This window comes from Phascolarctos cinereus, unplaced genomic scaffold (genome assembly GCF_003287225.1).
Source record: "Phascolarctos cinereus isolate Bilbo 61053 unplaced genomic scaffold, phaCin_HiC Scaffold_5;HRSCAF=322, whole genome shotgun sequence".
NCBI lineage: Eukaryota > Metazoa > Chordata > Mammalia > Diprotodontia > Phascolarctidae > Phascolarctos > Phascolarctos cinereus.
The window spans coordinates 151565088-151588327 of NW_027555958.1; the positions used below are offsets into that span (position 1 = coordinate 151565088).

At 37.1% G+C, this 23240-nt stretch overlaps 1 protein-coding gene across 4 annotated transcripts in view; it reads left to right on the top strand.

Annotated features, from left to right (window-relative positions):
• PPIL6 (peptidylprolyl isomerase like 6) overlaps positions 1 to 23240 on the top strand; it is a 60759-nt gene that overhangs the window by 33364 nt on the left and 4155 nt on the right. For 3 of the 4 annotated variants that reach the window (XM_078155199.1, XM_078155198.1, XM_021008175.2), the window contains 3 exons: positions 1418 to 1480; positions 1567 to 1714; positions 18290 to 18425. In XM_078155199.1, coding sequence (XP_078011325.1) covers positions 1418 to 1480; positions 1567 to 1714; positions 18290 to 18425 — 347 coding nt within the window. Of the gene's footprint in view, positions 1 to 1417; positions 1481 to 1566; positions 1715 to 6103; positions 6160 to 18289; positions 18426 to 23240 lie in introns of all 4 variants that reach the window. The other variant, XM_021008174.2, reaches the window with a different exon arrangement.

The following is a 23240-nucleotide window of genomic DNA, read 5'->3' on the forward strand; positions in this document are numbered from 1 at the left end:
TTTCCTATTCTGTTTTCTACATAATGTTTTCTCTTGAGTGATATCATTACTCTTAACTTTTATAATTAAGGATTTATATAAATTTGGAGGCATATAAACTTAATCATAATTTGTATTCATATAATAATTTTCATTTAAGGCTATTGGATAATAACAACTAGTATTTGATTTCTAAAAATAAAAATGCATGTAATAAAAATAGACATTTTTTTGGTGGCAAATGCTGTTTTTTAAATTTTTAAAAAATTTTATTAATTTATTTTGATTTATCAACAATCACTTCCATATGCTTTTGAGTTGAAAGTTTTTCTCCCCCTTCCACCCCACCCTCCCCAAGACGGCGCACAATCTGATATAGGCTTTACATTTACATTCCTATTAAACATATTTTCACATTAGTGAAGTTGTAAGTAAAAATTAAAACCAATAGGAGGAACCATCAGAAAGATGAAACAAAACTCAACAGAAGGTAAAAATAAGTGATAGCAATTCAACTTCCATAGTTCTTTCTTTAGATGTGGACAGCATTTTCCATCCCAAGGCTTCTGGAGATGTCTTAGATCCTTGTAATGCTGAGAAGGGTTCAGTTTAACAATATTAGTCATCTCATAATGTGGCTGTTACTGTGTACAAAGTCCTCTTGGTTCTGCTCACTTCACTCAGCATCAGACCATACAAGTCTTTCCAGGGTTCTCTGAAGTCAGCCTGTTCATCATTTCTTATAGCACAATAGTATTCCATTACATTCATATACCACAGCTTGCTCAGCCATTCCCCAATTGATGGGCATCCTCTCAATTTCCAATTCTTTGCCACCACAAAAAGAGCTGCTATGAATAAAAAATAGACATTTTCAAAGAAGTAATTTATGTTTTACTTCATTTTGTGCTAATCAGGGCAAATAAAGTTATTTTAAAAAATAAGAATCATAGCTGATTTGAAATTAACTTAAAAATTGAATTTGAAATTCAGTAGAATGTAAACACCTTGAGAATGTAAACAGGGATTGTACTTTATTTTTGGTTTTATATGCTCTATATAGTACTTGGTTCATAGTAAGTGCTTTAAAAATGCTTGTTGATTGAAATGTTTTTTCCTTAAAAACGACAATGGCAACAACAACAACACTATAGTATTCTTCTGTTTGTGGATGTCCTTCCAAGGGCTCAGATAATTTGCCTCAGTTGTGTGTTGTCAGCATAAGGAAAAAAAAGGTGTCAAATCTACGTCAAGATGGAGGCAACAGCATTTGAAGCTATGCTGCCTCAAGAAGTGTTTTTGGTAGAGTATCACCAAGTCAGGATGAATTTCCCTTCCAGATAAGTTGAAAATTTATGCTATTTTGTTTGGTCATTGCTATGACTGCATTATTTGACTTTGATCTTTTTTTTTCTTTGTTTATTTCCTAAATTAATAGCGTCCCATGGTCTTCTTGGAAATTTCAATAAATGAACAGTCCATTGGAAGATTGATATTTGAGGTAAGAGATAATTTTTAAATTACCCCTTTCCCCTCCAAATCTGAAATTTGAGAATTTAATTTTGCAAATTATCTTTTGTTTTTTAGCTCTATGCTGATCTGTGCCCCAAAACTTGTCAGAACTTTCAGAGCTTATGCACGGGGAATGCAGGGTTTTCTCAAAGTGGTTTAAAATTGCATTACAAACATACCATTTTCCATAGATTAGTAAAAAATGGTTGGTTACAAGGAGGAGGTAAGTTGTTTTTTAAATAAATTTAAGTTGTACCAATAAATCAGCATATCCAAAATATTATTTTATTGAACTATGTGAAATTAGTATTTGAATTGTGTGGTAAAGCTTTTTAAAATGAGTAGTGAAAGAAGAGGTTTTCCTTTTTTGAATAATTATCAGTGGGAAACATGTCAAAAGTATACTACCAGATCTCTAGGGGAGTGCCTCAGGGATCTGTCCTTGACCCCATGCTGTTCAGTGTCTTTATTAATGACTAGGTTTAAAGCATAAATGGTATGCTTATCCAGTTTGCAGATGACACAAATCTCAGCAACTTTTTTTTTTTGGTGAGACAGTGGGGTTAAGTGACTTGCCCAGGGTCACACAGCTAGGAAGTGTCAAGTGTCTGAGGTCGGATTTGAACTCAGGTCCTCCTGCCTCCAAGGCCAGAGCTCTACCCACTGCGCCACATATCTGCCCCTGACACAAATCTAATAGTGACAGACAACATGTTAGATGACAGGCAGGATCCAAAAAATGTCTTGATAGGCTAAATCAGTGGACCAAATCTAATAAAATAAAATCTGACAGAGAAAAATGTAAAATCCTACACATGGGCTTAAAAAAAAATCAGCTTCCCAAGTACAAGCTGCCACATATGACTACGTGAAATATGAGTGACAAAGATGTGTTGATTTTAGCTGAATAGAAAGCAATAGCAGGAGACATCAGAACCCCAAAACTAACAGTTGTACATTACGTCAGTTGGAACATCCTATCCCCCAGGACAAAGGAGGTGGCCGTCTTGCTGTACTCTGCCCTCTTCAGACTACATCTGGAAAACTATGTTTATCTGTGGAGAGCACATTTTAGGAAGGACATCAGCAACTGGAGAAAACCCAGAGGAGGGGGACTAGCATGATGATGGACCTCGAGACCATGCCTTACAAGAATTGGGGGCGTTTAACCTTGAAGAAAAGACTTAGGGGAGACATGATAGCACTCTGAGTACTTGATGGATTGTTATATGGAAAAGGGATAAGATGTCCTACTTGGCCAAGGAGGGCAGAATTAGGAGCGGTGGGTTAAAAGTGGCAGTCAGATTTCAGCTTGATGTAAGTCTAAATTCCTGCCTCTCTAAAAATGGAATGGGCCGCCTCAGGAGGAAGGGAGTTCTGCCTCCTTAGATGTCTTGAATTGAAGGTTGGATGGCCCTTGGAGATATTTATAGAAGGAGTTCTTGTTCAAGCACTGGTTGAACTAGATGGTACCTGAGGCTCCTTCCTTCTCCCTTCAAGATTCTTCCATTCTCTAATTGTTTTATTTATTTTTCCTAAGCCTTTATTTTGTCACTCTACAAACCGAGTGCCTTAGTAACAATAATAATAAGATGAAAATTTGAAAACTTCTAGATAGATGACTTCCCATCAGTAGCACTCGGTAGGCAGTGCTATCTACCACTAATCTGAGTAATTTAAATATAATTGGCTTTTCATGGAGAAATATTTGCTTACATTTGATGATATTGGCAGGTACTTAAAGAAATTATATTTAACTTTCCTTCCCTTTTATGTTTCCCCTCCCCATATAATTTTGAGCTTTTTAAAAAGAGACTGAGGGCCAATAAATGCAGAGCAAGCAGCCATCCTCAGACTTTGTTTTGTTCATCTTCCTGATCATCCAGTAATTAGCTGCATGGCCCTCTTAAAAATTTACACCCTCATATGGCCACCAGTCAGGAGACTTCACAGTAAGAATACATTTGGGAGGAATTAGGGAAATAAATGAGGGCCCTCCTGATCTGTTAATTAAGTCAACAGCCTGATTTTTATACTTGTCACATCAAATTAGATCATGTGATATTCTTTTCCTCCAATAAAGATAATGCACAAACTTCTCCTGTGTAGAGTTCACAAACTGCCTTTAATATCTGTCTCTGGGGACAGCTCAGTGGCGTGGATAGAGCACTGACCCTGAAGTCAGGAGGACCTGAGTTCAAATATGCCCTCAGACCAACACTTTACACTTACTAGCTGTGTGACCCTGGGCAAGTCACTTAACCCCAATTGCCTCAAATAAACAAACAAAAAAATCTGTCTCTGCTTTTTAAACGTGAGTGGTGTCTGCATTCTAAATAAAAGTTTACCCTTGCTAGAGGGTAGTTAGAGTATAAGACATAATGAAAATAAGAATATTAGTAGTTTCCATTTATTTACATGAAAAACGGGAGTAGACAAAATTGTGAACTAGACAGTTTATCTTTTTGTAATTCGACTCTAATTTTAACACAATTATTTATTGCTTTAGAATTCTAAAGAATTTATATTCTAATTCTGCCCATTTCACAGCAATATAGGGAGGAGGAAATAAGACAGCATGGCATTGTAGAGGGAGCTCTGGACTTGGACTCGATAGACCACAGTTTATATTTTGACACTGCCATTTATTAATGGAAAAGGGTAAAGACATTTCAGTTCTCTGGGCCTCAGTTTCCTTAACCTGTTTAATGAGGCGCTTGTATCAAATGACATCTCATTCTATAACAATAGTCTGATTCTGTGGAATTACTTTTTTTTTTTGAAGCAGTTAGACTTGGCAAGGGTCACACAGCTAGTAAGTATCTGGGGTCACATTTGAACTCAGGTCCTTCTGACTTCGGGTGGGTGCTCTACGCTATACATGTGCAGACAACTCTCTAAAATGTATAGCTACTACTACTACAGGTTGGAGAGCAGGTCCTGATCTGCATTTGTAAGAGGGCATTTCCTCACTGGGAATTCCCTATATTAATGAAATCATCACAAATCTGGTTCAAAAAAGAAATGCTTGTGCAATTGATTATTTTAACCTACGTGCAGTAATTTATCTAGAACTCTATTGGATTTCTTATTATTAGATTCATCCTTCATTTAAGTTATTTAAGAAGTTTTCTTTTTCTCTCCCATTTGTTACCCTACCATTTAGCTATTTCTCACAACTTTGTTTCAATCTGAAATTTGATAAGCCTACCAGCTATTTCTTACTTTGTAACTGATTGAATGTTAAATCGACACTTGCTAGTCATGTGACTCTGGGAAAATCACCTAATCTCTTAGTTTTTTTATCCATAAAATGGGGGATAATAATAGAGTCTACCTCCCAACATTGTAGTGAGGATCAAATAAGATAGTATTTATAAAGTATTTGTAAATTTATAAATAATTTGTAAAACATTTGCACAGTGCCTGGCACATAATAGACATTATATAAATATTAGCAGTCATGATGATGATGATGATGTTACTGTCGCAGCTAGAATCAAATTTACAACAAAATTCCCATCTGTAATTATTATATTTTGACCTATGGAGTGTACATTCATTTTCTATATCCTAATCTTTTATTTGTATTTTTTATTCTGTATCTTACTCTCTTATTTGAAGAGGCACAATGATAAAGAGGACATAATGACTCAAGCTCTGGGCTTGGAGTCAAGAAAACCTGGGTTCAGTGCCAGTTCTGAGAGTTACTAGTTGTGTAATCCTTGGCAACTTCTCTATGACCCAGTCAAATCCCTAGGATTTAGCTACTAAGTTACAGACTACCTTGGTGAAGGGAGCTCCCCTAATCTGACATCCATCCCTGTCTGTCAAGCCACAAATCCAAGCCAATTGCAGGCTTTTGTCATTTGCACCTCCATGGGACCTCATGCATCTGCCTCCTTTCCACACCACCCTACTACTGGGCCTCGTCGCCTCTCCCCTGGACTATTGCAATAGTTTCCTAATTGGTCTCCCTTCTCCATCTCTTCACTGTGCAATTTATCCTCCATACAGCTGCCAAAGTGACAATATTAAAGCATGCTCAGTAAATTCCATGGTGCTCTGCTGCTTCTAGGACCAAATACAAACTCCTCTGTCACTGAAAGCTCTTTGCAACATGGCTTCAACCAGCTTTTCCACGTTTGTTACACACATCGCCTTTAGTCCCCTGACAATCCAACCAAACTGGCCTTTTTCATGATGTTCCTTATACACAATCTTCCAGCTCCTATCTCAGTGTCCTTGCAGAAGCCTATCCCCATGCTTACAATGTATCTTCTTCCCTCCTCCAAGTCTTTGTATCCATGGCTTCCTGCAAAATGAATGCCACCACCTATATGAGGCCCTTCCCGATTTTCCCCCAGCTGCCAGCACCTCCTCTCCTCCCCACCAAAAAAAAAAGTCACCTTGGATTTACTCTGTAAATGTTTTGTGTTCACTTATAAGAGTACATAGTTTCCACTGATAAAATGTAAACACAAAATCTGTTTCATTTTTGTCTTTGCATTCTCATTATTTAGCATAATGCCTGCCAGAGAGTAGGCATTTAAGAACTATGTGACTGACTTACATTCACATAATTTTTTTTTAATTTATCTCCATTATTCAGATATCAACATGGGAAAGGAAATGGTGGTGAGTCAATTTATGGACCAGTATTCGAAGGTACATAGTGTGTCTTTAAAATATTACCAGTCTACTTATTGCCAATATCAATCTATATTACCTATCATATTGATATTTTGATATTAGCAAAAGTAAATGTCATATACAAATACAAATACATAGTAGCCCTAAGCCAAACTCCTAACCAACAAATGGATGCTGATTTTCTAAAGTGTCTTTACTTTGCATTTAAAAATAGTCTGTCATTGTTTAGTCATGTCCAATTCTTCATGATCTTATTTGGGGTTTTCTTGGCGAAGATACTGGAGTGGTTTACCATTTCCTTCTTCAGCTCATTTTACAGATGAGGAAATTGAGGCAAACAGGGTTAAGTGACTTGCCCAGGGTCACATAGCTAGTAAGTGTTTGAAGCTAGATTTGAACTAAGGAAGATGAGCCTTCTGACCCCAGATCCAGTACTCTATCCATTGCGCCTCCTAGCTGCCCAGAAATAGCATGCACACCCACAATTAGGAAATGCCAGTTAGCTTTAGTATTTTACATTTTATCAGCAGTCTATAGTTGACCACAGTCAGGTACTTAAGTCCTATATGTGTATGTTATAGACTGTATACGGAAACTGGCTTATTTTAAATGAAGGTAATTTGAGACAATTAAGTTGAAATGAGAGGAAGTGTGTTGTAGTGGATAGAAAAGAGGCCTTAAAGCCAGAAGGACCTGGGTTCAAGTCCTGCCTCTGACAGAATAGTTATGTGACCCTGTACAAGTTTCATTTAAACGTCACGTGCTCTTGGCAACTCTCTAGGACAATTAATTGCAAAGAAAGTGGCAACTTTGATTGATAGAGGGAGTTTCTTCACCTTGTAGTTCCTTATACTATGGAATCACAGATATAGTCCCTCTCCCTATTGAATTGAAAATTTATGTCCAAAATAATTGATAAAGAACCTCAATTTTAATATAACTAAAAATGAGGAAAATTTAAAAGTCTCTAATGATTCTTAATTCAGCTTTTTTTAAAACAACAAACTCAGTAATTTTTACAGTCATGAATCAAGCTTCTCATTTTGCCTGCTAATTTGCAAATGGACTGACCCATTTTCAAATTGGCCAGTTTCGGTATGTGGGATTTAAGATTAATTCATAAATATTTCAGGTATATTAACTTTGCGTCTCCAAATGTTGGCTCTCCCTTAAATATAAACATAACTCTTTATTTTTAGTAGTCATTAAACTATTAAGCATCTTAATTTCTTTTTTAATAGTATTTTATTTTTTCCAATTACACGTAAAGATAATTTTTAACATTCATTTTAAAACATTTTTGAGTTTCAAATTTTTTTCCCTCCCTTCTTCCCCTACTCCTTCCCAAAATATGGTAAGCAATTTGATATAGATTACATATATACGATCATGTAAAACATTTCCATATAAGTCATGCTTGAAAGAAGAAACCAACCAAAAAAAAACCAGAAAAAAACCTTGAAAAAAACAAAGTGAAAATAGTATGCTTTGATTTGCATTCCGACTTCATCAAATCTTTCTCTGGATGTGGATAACATTTTTCATCATGAGTTTTTTCGAATTGTCTTGGTAAGTCAATCATAATTGATCATCATGCAACGTTGCTATTACTGTGTACAATATTCTCCTGGTTCTGCTCACTTCGCTATACGTCAGTTCAAGTAAGTCTTTGTGTGTGTGTGTGTGTGTGTGTGTGGCAGTTGGGGTTAAGTGACTTGTCTAGGGTCACACAGCTGGAAGTGTCAAGTGTCTGAGGCAGGATTTGAACTTGGGTCCTCCTGACTCCAGGGCCAGTGCTCTAGCCACTGTAAGTCTTTCCACGTTTTTCAGAAATCATCCTGCCCATCATTTCTTATAGCACAATAGCATTCCATTACATTCATACTCCGCAGCTTGTTCAGCCATTCCCCAGTTGATGGGTATCCCCTCAATTTCTAATTTTTTGCTGCCACAAAAAGAGCTGCTATAAATGTTTTATACATGTAGGTCCTTTTCCCTTTCCCCCCCTTAATTTCTAATATTTATTTTATTAAAACAGCAAATCTAAAATAGTTTTTGTGATAGTTGCATAGCGGCTGATTTTTCTTAATTAGTATAAACAATGTTACTTAAAAAGGCACATTGATATTTAAGATTTAGTTTAGATTATTATTTAAGGTTTAGTTTAGATTATTGATTAGTCTACCCATATTGATTTGCTAAACATACATTTATGCTGTCATTACTTTAAAAATAAAAATTGATATATTTAATCTTTATTGTGGGGCAGCTAGATGGTCCAGTGGCTAGAGTGCAAGGCCTGAAGTCAGGAAGACTCATCTTTCTGAGTCCAAATACAGCCTTAGACCCTTATGATCTGTGTGACCCTGGGCAAGTCACTTAACTCTGCCTCAGTTTCCTCATCTGTCAAATGAGCTAAAGAAGGAAATGGTAAACCACTGTAGTATGTTTGACAAGAAAACCCCAAATGAGGTCACAAATAGTCAGACATGACTGAACTGATCTTTATTGTAATGTTTTCTAAACAAGAAACTCAGAGGGATCTGCTAATTTGAGGAGTAGACCCAGAGAATAAAAATAAAGACATTTTTAAAATATTGAAAAAAAAAGTTCGAAGAATTGGAAAATTACAAAGTAACTTAGAGTAGGTCCAGGCCTGAAGAGTACAATCCTAATCAATATTCTGTGAATTATTAGATCATGTAAAAATAGCAGATAACTAATACCAGGGAACAGCATCTGCAAATTGATTTAATCATACCCTTCTGAGGAGTAGTAGGTTAAGGAAATAAAGGTTATACTTTGCATATAGTCATTGCTCAATAAGTGTTTTTTTTCCTTCATGTTATTTTATGTAACCACATGGAGAAAATTATATATATCCAAATTGCCTAATTACAATTTTTGTGACTGGATATTCACTCCATTTTGGTTCAGTCTACATATGTATCAAATAAACATGCAAAGCTCATCAAAATACAGGAATTAAGGATGGTCCTAATGAAAATGAAAAAGTGATTTTTCATCATGTAAATGAAGGTTTTTGATAGAAACCAAAAAAGGCTAAATTTTTACATAGAGTTGTATGTAAGAAATACCACCAGTTTTAACCAGAGAGTAATACCTACAACAGTAACATCCAGTTGTAAAGTAGCAAATGCTGGCAGGAACTTATGAATCATGGAAAATATAATAATAGGGTTTTGAATTTCTACCATAGCTTATAAATGTCCTTAAAGTTTCTTTCACTTTTCACTTTTATTACTCACCCTGATTATAAAACAGAGATGTCATTATTGTGCTGATTTATCCCAGTATCTGAACATTCATTTTCTAAATCTTTATCACCGATTATTTAGCAGATTGAACAATTCAAAAATAATTTGTCAACATTAAAAAAATTATAAGACAGAATTTAGGGAATGATTAACAGAGAAAGTAGGATTTAAACTGTATAGAAGAGGCTATCCCTTGGAGCATGCATGGGGAATGGGCTCTTTTAAAAAGGAACCCTATCTCATGTAGTGTCATTACTAATCTTCCTCCCTGGCCTAGTCTGATTACCGTATGTATGCCATGAAATGGCTCTATCTGAAGATTTATTGTTATGTAACTTGAGGTTCCTTAGGTTATCTAATCATAGAACCATCAAGATACATATGGAAGCAGAAAATTCCTATGTTAGGCCTGCTAGGTCATTAAGGAGTGAAGCATATTGAGGATGCTTTCATTCTTCATCTCCTCCCTACTACTGCCTTTTCTGGCTTCCTTCCAGTCTCAACTAAAATTCCCAACAGGAAGCCTTCCAATCCCTCTGGATGCTACTGCCTCATTTGATTATTTCCTATTTATCCTATATGTAGCTTGTTTGTATATATTTGTTTGTTTGTTGTCTCCTCAATTAGATTGTAAGCTCCTTGAGGGCAGGGATAGTCTTTTGCTCTTTTTGTATCCCTAGTGCTTAGCACAGTGTCTGGCTCATTGTAAGTGTTTAAAAAATGTTAATTGACTATTCTGGTATTCTCTGCTCCCTGAGTGCAAGTTGTAGTCGGGCTAAAGAATCAATGTCATAGCTCTCTAGGTAAAGCCTGCGTAACAGAAAGACGAAAGAGTTCACTCTCACCCCTCAACAGGCACCTCCTTCTGATTTTGCCACCTGTGCCCATGGCGCCACTGGGTAGCCTGTGTCCTATTGTTGTTGAAAAACTTGTTGATTCAGTTCATTCAATGTTTATGAATGGTTTTCAAGAAAATAATTGCAAACTATAAAGCTAGATCTTACTTAAACTATCTCCTCCATTATTTAGCCCAGCACTCTACTATTGACATTTATTTTAATTATTTTATTTATTATTATTATTATTATTATTATTATTTTGGTGAGGCAGTTGGGGTTAAGTGACTTGATTAGAGTCACACAGCTAATGAGTGTTATGTGTCAGATCTGAAGTCAGGTCCTCCTGACTCCAGGGCTGGTGCTCTATCCACTGCACCACCTAGCTGCCTTGACATTTTTTTATTGAATAAATGGAAGAAGGCAGGAAAAAACTTCCCAGTTCTTGGGAAATGTAGCTTCCTAGTGTAGGTATTTCTGAGGCTGCCCTGCTAGGTGGTACAGTGGATAGAGTACCAGACCTGAAGTCAGGAAGACTCACTTTCCCAAGTTCAAATCTGGTCTCAGATACTTAGTAACTCTGTCACTCTGGGAAAGTCACTTAACCCTGTTTGCTTCAGTTTTCTCCTCTACAAAATGAGCTGGAGAAGGAAATGGCAGACCACTCTAGCTTTGCCAAGAAAACCCCAAATGGGGTTATGAAGAGTCAGACAGTCAGGATGACGTACTCCACCCTTGCAGAGTAAGGTATTGCTGCCATGTTGTGCCAGTTGAAGCCTGCCTGCCATTCCCAGCAGAAGAGGAGCAGCTGGCACTAAGCCACAGGAGAGGTTGGACCCCCAAGTCCCTTGGATACACCTCCCATTATACAATAAGTCATTCCTAGATTTTGGAGCTAGGAGAGCCCCTGGAAGTTGTCTAGCTCTATAGTATAAAAACATTCAGTGACTTTTCCATAGGTTACAAACAGTACGATAGGGTTGAACAGAGATGCTTGATACATGTTTATTGATTGACTTAACATAGGAACTTATGGATCAGTTCTTTCATTCTGCATAATAAATGATATTTATCTTTAAACTTCAAATAATCATACATTTGAATTAGTGGTAGGAACAGGGTCAAGACCTGTGATTTCATTAGTATAGGAAATTTCCCAGTGAGGAAACTCCTCCTACCAATGCAGGTTGGCACCTTCTCTGCAATTTATAGTCTTAGAAGGTTGCCCAGGTTAAGTAAGTGACTTGCCCAGGGTCACACAGCCATTATGTGTCAAGAGGCATCCACCTCTTCCTAGCTTCAGGGCCAGCATGGAGGCTTTATTGAAAGACTAGCAGGCTGATACACTTGGTGGAGCTGTGAATTGGTCTAATCCTTCTGGAAAACAATTTAGAATCATTCCTAAAAGTCACTATGCTCTGCTGCCCTCTCTTATATGTGTTTATTATATTGTTCTGCATATTAACTTGAAAGATATTGGGGAGGGAAGTAGAATAGGTAGGGGATAAAAAAACAATATATGCTTCTCTGCTCTGAAGAAGCATATATTTTTATCTGAGAAACAATGTGTTCATATACATCTATGACATGTAAAATATATAGAATAATATAAAATCAATACACGATAGTTTAGGGAGCAAGGACACCAGCAATTGGGGATATCGGAAAAGCTTCTCATAGAAAAGAGTGCTTAAAGGAATGGGTTCTTAGAGACAGAGGGAAGAATGCTCCAGGCTCAGAGAACAGCCAGTGCAAAGCTAAAGAAATGGAAAGCCCTTTAGAAAGAACAGCAAGAATGCCAGTTTGGCCAGACCATAGAGCCAAGAAGGGAATTACTATATAATGAGGCAGGAAAAGATAGGTTGGGGCCATTGTGTGAAGGGCTATAAAAGCCAAGCAGGAGTTTGGATTTTCTTCTGGAGGCAGTAGGGAGTTTATTGTGTAGGGAAGTGACATGGTCAGATCAGCACTTAAGGCAAATCACTTTGACAGCTCCATAAAGGAAGGATTGGAGTGGGGAGAGACTTGGGCCAGGAAGAGCAAAAAGGAAGCTGTTAAAATAGTCCAGGTGAGAGATTCTGAGTCAAGATGGTGACTATAGGAATAGTAAGAAAGGGATGGATGCAAGAAATTTTGTGGAAGCAAGAGGCAGATTCAGCAACTGATTGGTTATATGAGGTGAGGGATAGTAAGGGGTCAAAGATTGTGACCTGAGGTTGTGAAACTAGGAAACTGGAAGTTTGATGATATCCTCAGTAGATATTGTGAAGTATCAAAGAGGGATAGGTCTTAGGACAAAGAGAATGAGTTCTGTTTTAGAAAAGCTGAGTTGGGGGGCAGCTAGGTGGTGCAGTGGATAGAGCACCGGCCCTGGAGTCAGGAGGACCTGGATTCAAATCCGGCTTCAGATACATGATACTCACTAGCTGTGTGATCCTGGGCAAGTCACTTAACCTGGATTGCCTTGTGGAGGGGAAAAAAAAGAAATGTTGAGTTTGGAGATGCCTGTGAGACATCTAGTTTTAAATGTCCAGTAGACGGTTGATGAAGGAAGCCTAGAGTTCAGGTGAGAATCTGGAGCTGGTTATATAGCTATGAGAGATTCTATATAGAGACCATAACTAAACCCATGGTAGCTGATGAAGTCACCAAATAAGAGTGTGTGTAAAGAAGAGAATAGGACCCAGGACAGAGCCCTAGGACATACCCACAGTTAAGTGTTGTGATGGGGATGAGTCAACAGAATAGATTGAAAAGGAACAGTCAGGCAGGAAAAGAATGAAAAGTGTCAAAGAGGAGAGGGTGGTCAACTGTGTCAAGAAGAGACAAGAAGTAGGAAGACTGAGAAAAGGCTATCAGAAACGCCAATGATGAAATCATTGGTAACAGAGAGAAATAGATTTTTGTTTATTGAAAATAATTTGTTTTTTAAAAAAGAGAGAGATCATCGATAACTTTGGAGAGAGCAATTTCAGATGGTGATGCCACAAGCCAGATTACAAAGAATTAAGAAGTGAATGAGCAGAGGAAGTGGACCTAATGGTTGTAGATAACTTTTTCTAAAACTTTGAGAAAGGGGACAGTAGCTTGAGGGGATGGTAGGATCAAATCGGGTATTTTTAAGGATATAAACAATTTGGGTGCATGTTTTAAGCATCTGGGAAGGAACCAGTAGATAAGGGAAAGATTGGAGATTAAAGAGAAAAAGGATGATTGCTCCATTTCAAGTGCTGTGCTAATACTGAGGAATTGGAGGGAGGAAGGATGAGGAAAGGGTGCTCGGTTACCACCTGAAACACTTCCCTTTGAAAGGCTGTCAGCAGTGGCTGAGGAATCATAGCAGTGGCTGTTATCCCAGTGTACTCAGAGCAGCAAATTACTCAAACTACTGTTTAGGCTCGATCTGTGTTAAGTCAATAAAGAGAAGAAATAGCTACAGCCAGTCTCCCTGCCCACCTTGTTCCATTATCCCCTGGCACTGGGAGGACACAACTATCAGTCTGCCTGGGGTCAGCCAGTATTGTATAAAGATTAATTGCAATCCATTTGCTGATCTGATACTGTATGACAGCTCAGTCAGCCACTAATATGGATGAAAAGAAAGAGGGAATGATTCCTGCTTGCATAATTTTTTTTATGCCCCATGACTATCTCCAGTACAAAATTCTAACCAACAGCCCAACCTATTTATACCTTTTAGAAATCAGTTGATTTTCCTTTTAATACACAAGGAATGGAAGGGGAAAAATCATAGGCAGCAAAATTATGAGAAAAATTTAAATGTAACAATGATTCTTCTTAAACAGAATTGAAAAAAATAATAATCATACTGCCTAAGAGCAGTGACAGATACCACTTTTAGATGTTAATATTTACTTCTGGCAGATCTCCACTCACTGCAGTATTCTGTAAAGTGAATGGAATGTTTTTATGTTCTACTGAAATGTCTAGGAATTAACACAGTTACGGAAAGCCATTTAAACTAAAGTGTCATTTTGCAATTCAGACGAAAAACTTCCAGTAAGAACCTGATGGTCTTTAGTTCTTAAGTCAACATTTAAAAAGTAACCATTTTAGTTATAACTGTTAGAGGCAGCTGATGGCACAGTGAATTGAGGAACACCTGAATTCAAATCCAGCCTCAGATATGTACTATGTGACCCTGGGCAAGTCATTTAGCTTCTGTTTGCCTCAGTTTTCTCAAATGGGGATAATAATAGCACCTACCTCCCAGAAGTGCTGTGAGGATCAAATGTGATAATAATTGTAACATGCCTGCTAGGTGTTAGGTGCTATATAAATGTTTGTTCTGTTCCCTGTCTCATCCCTTAAAAAGTTCATTTACTTCAAAAACTTTAAATAAACCCTACTGACAATTTCCACCCAGAATTTTAGAGAACCTAACATTATATTTGGGTTGAAAGTCAGCTCAATTATCTATGGAACTAGTAAATGTGGGATGATAAATGCATAAAGTATACTGTGATAACTAAATAAGAAAGACCATGCCTTGTATTTATTTTGCATGAGATGCAGCATCATTTAATAGTGTGATAGGGAGCCAGTCTCAAAGTCAGAAAGACTGACCCGCCCATATGACTCCTGGGTAAGTCATCTAACATCTCATTGCAGTAGGCAACTTTCCCAAAACTATAACTTGCAGAAAATGCGCCAGCCTGCATTGGTGGAGGCTGTTTCTTCCCCACAGAGTTCCCTATACCAGTGAAATCACAAGTCAGGTCCCAGTTCCTCTCCCCGTATTTTGTATATACTTAATGTACATTTTATCTCCCCCAATATAGCCTTCTAACTGTAGGTCATATACTGGACATAAAGCATTTTTCATCCATTTAGCTTTTCCTGTGTGGATTGTAAGGTGATTTCTTCTGGTGTCTTTTAAATAAACATAATTAAAGAGGCTCAGGGTGTGCCTCACCTAGGTATGCCATGAACTGTATGGAACTGAAAGTCCCTCTTTGTGTCTCCAGAGAGAAATTTCAATATAGACTCAAGTCTATCTGTGGGTTCCCCCCTTTTCTTCCTCATTGTCTGGTTTACTCTTTTATAGAAACCACTGGCTCATAATGAAATAAAAACCAGCTCATCTTCATCTGAAGTCTAGAGACAAACCCATTAAAAAAGTATATACAGCAAGTAAACAAAATTAAAAAAAAACTACCAAGAAATTCTCCAGGAGGCCATATGCCTGTTTGCCAGTCAGGGAGAGGAAGCAAAGAGAGGATAAATTCACCAGGTCCCAGTAGCAGCAACAATCTGGGAAGCCACAAAATTCTGTCTAGGAGATCAGTAGGAAGCAAAGTCAGTGAGCTAGGCAAGGCTTCATCTGCTCACAATCACATTCAATTCAGGGTAGCACTATCCTTCACTTGAAATCAGTTGGCACATTCACAGAGCCCCCCTGATCCCTCCCTTCTTTGCACACTTCCTTCTGACCCCCCTTCCAGCTAAGAAAACCACTTCCCATTATTCCCCTTGCTAATAAGAGGCTACAGAACTTACACTTGCATTTGCATTAGTGAGTATCCTGAGTACCATTAGTGAGTATCCTGAGTACTCTCCTGTGACAGTGTTCATGGCAAAAACAAACAAACAAACAAAAAACAATCCTACAGTTAGCAGAAGAAGTTTGAAATCCACATAGCTCTATAATGTCCTGGAGTTTGATGCCATCAGTACAATATCTATCATTGTTACTATCTATAAGAAATATCTTTTCTATTTGGACCTTGCACAACATATCCTCCATTATAGAGGCAAACACCATTGTTGAGCATATACTGCTTTGCTTTTATGCCTGGCTTAATAATATTAGGAGACTTAGAATTATCTCTGTAGTTACATTTATCCAGGTATCTTGTAGGAGCTTAACAAAGGCATAAGAGATAAGGCATTAGATGATGGCCTTTGGGGCTTTTCTTGGGGCAACTGAGTCAAATGCCCTTTTGTAATGAACAAAATAAGATTTTTGTAACAAGTGAAATTTTTGTAAATCAACAATAATTGGGGTGGAATGTTCTTTATTGGCACTTTTCTGTTAATTTTGTGATTTTAAAGATGTGATCTGCTGAGGATAACTGTATTTAAAAGCCTTTCTGTTCCCTTCTCATGTTTTCATTGGATATTCTTACTTAACAAATGAGCAATCATATTCCAAATAATCCCTGATTGAATACAGTATAAAAAGTAAAGTTTCATTACCAATTACAAATTACTTGGAGAGAGGAAAAAAATAAATGCTTACTTACACTAAAAATTTCTCTATGATTACAGAATATTGTGGTGATTTTTTAAAAATCCAGTTAAAACCTTCCTTAAATACTTCTCTTGAGTTACTTTTCATTGACATAATACTTTGCCACCACCAAGAAACCTGATATCTTTAGAATGTTATTTATTTCATTTTCATTAATTTTTTCAAAAGTGAATTTCATCTGCTTTACATTTATCATGTTAGGATTATCTTTTGAAATCTTCATTTTATATTTTGAAGTTATATGCAGACAACCACTCAGTTATTCTTGACCCAAATATTTTAGCTTTCACCAATTTTTATTTAAAGTTAGCATTTTTGTTTGCAATTGCATTTTTTTTTTTGCTTTTAGGCAATTGGGGTTAAGTGACTTGCCCAGGGTCACACAGCTAGTAAGTGTCAAGTGTTTGGTCTGGGTCCGGATTTGAACTCAGGTCCTCCTGACTTCAGGGCCGGTGCTCTATCTACTGCGCCACCTAGCTGCCCCTGCATTTTTTTTTTTACTGAGGTTTTTAATCTCTTTTTCTTCTAACAGAGTCTGACTGGTATTAATTCTGTGTATTATTTCTGTCTAGGTCATATCTTCACTTCCCATCTACCCATTTATGACCTTTAGCCTCCTCTATTATGTCTGCATTCTTTGCCAGTCTCAGCCTTCTGCCAGGCCCCTGTTTTGGTTAATCTGGAGCCCACTCCATTTCAGATTGCCTGACTTATTTGCACAAAGGCAATTACTATCTGGCAAGAACGTGTATTATGTACAGAAGTATGATGGACACAAGACATTACTCTCCACTTCTTTTAACCCACGCACCAGAAGCATGAGATCTTAGCCTGACCATGAGGTTATGACCTTAAAAAAAAAAAAGAGAACCTTTTAAAAAAATGCTAAAATAAAGCATCCTCAGCTAAAGTCTTACTCTACTGCCTCATGAAGTTCTTAAACCAATGGAACGTCAAGGTCTGTCAGGCCTCCTAAAGTTTGAAAAGGCTTCCGAGTATGAATCCAGGAACAGATAATACTCACTTAAAAGACTAGCTAAGCTAAGTTCCAAGAGGCTGAGCCCAAAGACTGGCCAGCAAGTTACTGTTAATGTTATTATTATTATTATTATTATTATTATTATTATATTATTATTGCCATCATTACTTTCTGAAGACTATTGTAATCAATGAAGGGAGTGCCCAAACCATAAAAAAAATATGACTTATAAAACATTCTCCAAGGAAATGAAGTTGTATTTCTTTAAACTACATATAAAAGTACTACAGACAGGGATAAGGGAAGAGAGGAACCAATTATAAATCTTAGCTTAGCTTGTAAATACTTTCATTAGATAAGAATCATGTTTAATCAGCAGGGTGACTGGTTGAATTTAAACACTGCCACTAAAGTGGTGCTGGGAAAATAAAAAGTTTGTTGACCTTTATTCTTAAGTAGCTTAAGCTTTTCTCTTTTCACTCTTAATTTTATAAGCAAACATCTTTTTTACCATTAATATTTAGGTTAACTTCACCTTATATCAAAAATAGTAGAGTCCATATTAATGAGATTTTACATCTATTTTTCTTAGAGGCGATTTGGAAAAATGGAAAGAATATGGAAATGAATCAGATGTTTAAAATTTGGCAATATACTCACAAACACAAATGAGAATATATGTGATGTTCTTTTTGTTCATTATATGTTGCTACCAATACAGACAATGTGGTGAATTAATTTAAAAGCAGCATTTACACGACCTACTGATCTTTTCTAGATGAAAACTTTGCAGTGCCACATGATAAAAGAGGGGTTCTTGGTATGGCCAACAAGGGACGGCACACCAATGGGTCACAATTCTATATCACACTACAGAAAGCTCCTTATCTGGATCGAAAATATGTAGCTTTTGGGTATGTATAACAGGTTTATCTATTTACAATTTTAAATGAATACTCAAAAAGTCAGTAATAACCTATAAGGTAGATAAAAGTGACATTTGGAAAAAAGTAATAAAAGAAACACATTTCTAAAGGCATGAAGTTTTTTGTATAAATGAACTTTTTAAACTATTGAAACCATTTGAGCACTACCTTTGCAATGAATCTAAGGCACACTTCAATCTGCCACCGTGAATAATCAGCCTTAAATTACTGTGATATGCTCTATAATAGCTATTGTTTAGATTAGAATCACTAAATCTAGAACTTTGTGAAGGTAAAATCCTTAAAGTGAAATCATTCTCTTTTTTTCTCTTTTAAATAGTATTTTATTTTTTCCAATTACATGTAAAGGCAATTTTTAATGTTCATTTTTTAAAATAAAATTTTGAGTCCCAAATTTTTACTTTCCCTCCTTCCTAAGATGGCAAGCAATGTTATTTAGGTTATATATGTGTAATCATGTAAAACATATTTCCATATTAGTCATGTAGTGAAAGAAGAAACAGACAAAAGGAAAAAAAACATGAAAAAAATAAAGTGAAAATAATATGCTTTGCTATGCATTCAGACTTTATCATGGATGTGGATAGCATTTTCCATCATGAGTCTTTTGCATTTGTCTTAGATCATTGTATTGCTGAGAAGGCAGATTGTACAATGTTGCTGTTACTGTGTACAATGGTCTCCTGGTTCTGCTCATTAAGTGAAGTCATTCTTATAACAACTCATTAACTTCAATAAGGAGATCAAACTATCCAGGTTGCAGTAACATTAAGTTGCCAAAGAGTGATGATAAATACTGAAATATCTCGAATAACAATTATAAGGAGTTCAATAGCAACATACTAGGCACTTAGACCTAAAATAGATTGTTAATATATTTTACAACATTCTATAGGGCTTTATAAATATATGCATATAGTATATGTATACCTTGTATATAGTAAAATTTAACTTGTCCTACCCTTTCCCATTTCCATGCCCTTGCCTTTCTCAGGTATTACTCCTTCCGTAAACCCTCTCCTGATTGCCTTACCCTATACTGAGGTCTTCCTCCTCTGAATTTTCATGGCACTTTTTCCGCTCTCTGTGTAACTTTTCAGATTCTAAATTCATGTCATACTTATTTATGTGTATCTTATTTTCAACTGGTTAAATTATCAACTATCTGAGAAGGAGGTATGATCCTTTATTTTTCTTGCCTGCTTCCTACAACATCTTGAACATAGTAGGTACTCAATAAATATTTGGTGAGATGCAAAATGGTAAAATTTTGCTGAATGAATAGTGAAAGCTTGGAGCCCATTATAAAAAACACAGTATATAACACAGTTCTTCTGGATGTGAAGGTATTTCTGTTTTATTCTTGAGCTTGGTCACAGATCTTCCTGCAAAATTCCAAGGCTGCTGTGATACTTCAGGGATGAAACAAATTGAGAAAGACTCTTCTAGCCCAAGAGAGCCTTTATCCTTTTCCTAAAATCACGGGCATTTTCTATTAATAGACCATTAGAAAAAAATAATCATGCTAGACACCTTTAGTTTATTGTTCCAATATATTATTGTTATATGTTATTACTGATATTGTATTATTTATTATATTCATTTATATTATATATTGTTATATATTATTATTGTTAGTTTATTGTTTAATGAGCCTGTTATCTGCTCTTCCTTGTTACCATCATCTCCACCTTCCACAAAACAGAGCCTTTTTCTTTTTTTAATTCATTCCACCCCACAGAAAAGATAATTGAAGGGAGGGAATAGAAAGGGAAGTTGTTAACTTGGAAGCCTTTGTTACTTCTCTTGGATCAGGTCCTCCATGTAGATAATTCCATATTTGCCAACAGATTTTTGCAATAAGGGCATCACCATGCAGGACAACCTTTTTTTTTTTTTAAGGTAGTTGGGGTTAAGTGACTTGCCCAGGGTCACACAGCTAGTACGTGTCAAGTGTTTGGTCTGAGGCTGTATTTGAACTCAGGTTGTCCTGACTTCAGGGCTGGTGCTCTATCCACTGCGCCACCTAGATGCCCCCAGGACAACCTTTTTTTTCTTAATTTATAGCCACTTCAGTTCAAGTCAGACAGCTAGTGTCATAGTGGACAGAGCCTTAGGCCTGGAATCAGGAAGACATGACTTCAAATCCGGCCTCAGACACTTACTAGCAGTGTGACTGTGGGCAAGTCCCTTCGCCTCTGTTTGCCTCAATTTCTTCAACTGTAAAATGGAGATAATAATAGTACCTATATGCAAGGTTGTTTGGAGGATTGTACGAAATAATATTTGCAAAAGCTCTTACCACAGTACCTGGCACATAGTAGGTGTACATAAATTCTTCTTTCTCCTCAGATTTGGGTAACCCCAAGCAATGTATTGCCTAGGATTACTCAAAGGTTAAGGTTCCAAAATCCTCCACATGTTAATTAAAATTGGTTGAGTTTAACAAAAGTACTGCTGAAGATTTGGCAAAGACCCTGCAATGCTTTATGGACCTCTAGGCTGACACCATTGATATCTCTAACTCTAATCACAAAAGCTGATTTGGGTTCAGCAAGTACATGTAGTTGCCATGTTTTCACTTTATTCTCTTCAGTCAAACCACTAATGTACACCCACCTGTATCCCTTATGGTAGGTAAGCTTTAGCTCCTTCTTGAATAACCCTCCTCCTTCTTCTGAAGATTTTCTTTTTTAGTGGTCACGTCATGTGTTTGGCCTTCAGTTCTGCAAAGGCCTTTCATCTTTTCAGAAGGGATTCTGGAGCAGCTAGCAGCATCTTCTTCCACATCTGCCATGATTGCAGCCAGAAAAGAACATTTTATCTTAATGCATTACTGAGTATTTGTTGTCTCTGACCTTACCTGCTCTTAAGATATTCCAGATCTTTGAAAATGCATGTCCAAAATTGGCTTGGGTACCTAAGCAGCTAACATTTAACACCAATAAGCTTCTTAACCTTTTTATGCAAAACTAGCCCTTATTAGGGGCAGCTAGGTGGCTCAGTGGAAAGAGCTCTGGTCTTGGAGTCAGGGGGACCTGAGTTCAAATTCGGCCTCAGACACTTGACACTTACTGGCTGTGTACCCTGGGCAAGTCACTTCACCCCAATTGCCTCACAAAAAACAAAAACAAACAAAAAAACCCCTAGCCCTTACTGGCCAAATACCATGTCCCTGTGGACCACAGAAGTTTCTGGTGTGGTTGGCAAAGCTGGAATCCAGAAGCTGGCAAAATGTTCTATTTTGTTTCAGTAGATGCAACTTATGTAAGCAGCATGCCATGATACAGGTCAGGCAAGGGAATGGAAAGAAGGGAATAAACTTTTCCGTAATGCCTACTATGTGCCAGTCATTATACTAAGCATTTTTAACAAATATCTCATTTAATCCTCACAACAGCCCTGGGAGGTAGGTGCAATTATTATCCTCTTTTTACAGTTGAGGAAACTGAGGCAAACAGGCAAAGTGACTTGCCCAGTGTCCCATGGCTAATAAGCATAAGAGGCTGTATTTGAACTCAGGTCTTCTTGACGCCAGGCCCAGGGCTCTATCCACTGAGCCAAGCAGCTGCCGCTTAGGAAAGATCAACAGCTGAGAGATGATGGAGGTATAAATGCTCTCTCATCTCATTACCAAAGTAGTATAGTCATGGGGTGGTGGTCTCTCTTCTCCCCCTACTCCATTCTTGGTCATTGATGTAACTCAGTCTTTAACAGGGGATAGGAGAAGATAAGCAGCCAGTCAGTATCTCCACAGGACAACAGATTACCTAGTACCAGCCTCAAATCCAAAGATTTCTTCTGTACAATTTGGATTTGGTTGAAAGGCCCCACTTAAGGATCTAGAAGGCCACATGTGGCCTCAGGGGAGCAGCTTCCTCACCCCTGGCCTAAGCTATTCTAAAATTTTGGCCCTGTTAATCCAGTAAATGATGGTCTTTGGCACACTTTAGGATTAGTGTGAAATCTTTGCAATGGAGAAACTTTAAGTCACTCCCCAAAGACTCTTTTGAGGTTGTAGAGCCAGGCAAATGAACATCACTTTGATCTTGGGTAATGCTCACTGAGCTTAGTTTGAGGGAACAAGCCTCAGATATGTTGAGCTCCAGGCACTTATCATTGACTGCCTGCTAAACACCTCCTTTTGGATGTCTCACAGACATTCCAAATTCAACAAGTCCAAAACAGAATTCCTTATCTTTTCCTCCAAGTCAACCCTTCTTTCTAAATTTCCTGTTCCTACTGAGGGTACCATCATCATCTTCTGTTCTCTCTTTATATTCTTTCACGATAACTTCATCAGCTCCATGGGTTTAATTATCATCTCTATGCAAATCAATATATCTAACTCTAGTCTTCCCCCTGAGCTTCAATCCCAATTCACCAACTGCCTATTGAATATTTCAAACCAGACGTGTCCCAAAGACACCTCAAACTCAACATGTCAAAAGCAGAATTCATTATCTTTTCTCCAAAACCCATCCATTTATCAAATTTCCCTTTCCACCCCCCATTCTTCAAGTATTCTAGATTCATAACCTTTGTGTTATCATCTACTTCACAATATCCATCTCATCTGGCCTTTCATTTTTTTATTTTGAATTCAACACCAAATAAAATGAGAATTCCCATATGCAAAGCAGACCAGATAATGTGGACGGTATATATACTGTGAATCTCTATTATATACAGCTTGCTTTCTTTTACATATATGGTAAATTCAATGCAGTAAACTCAAAACTGTCCTGTTAATCTGTTTCCTTCTAAACTTCCTTCTCCTCC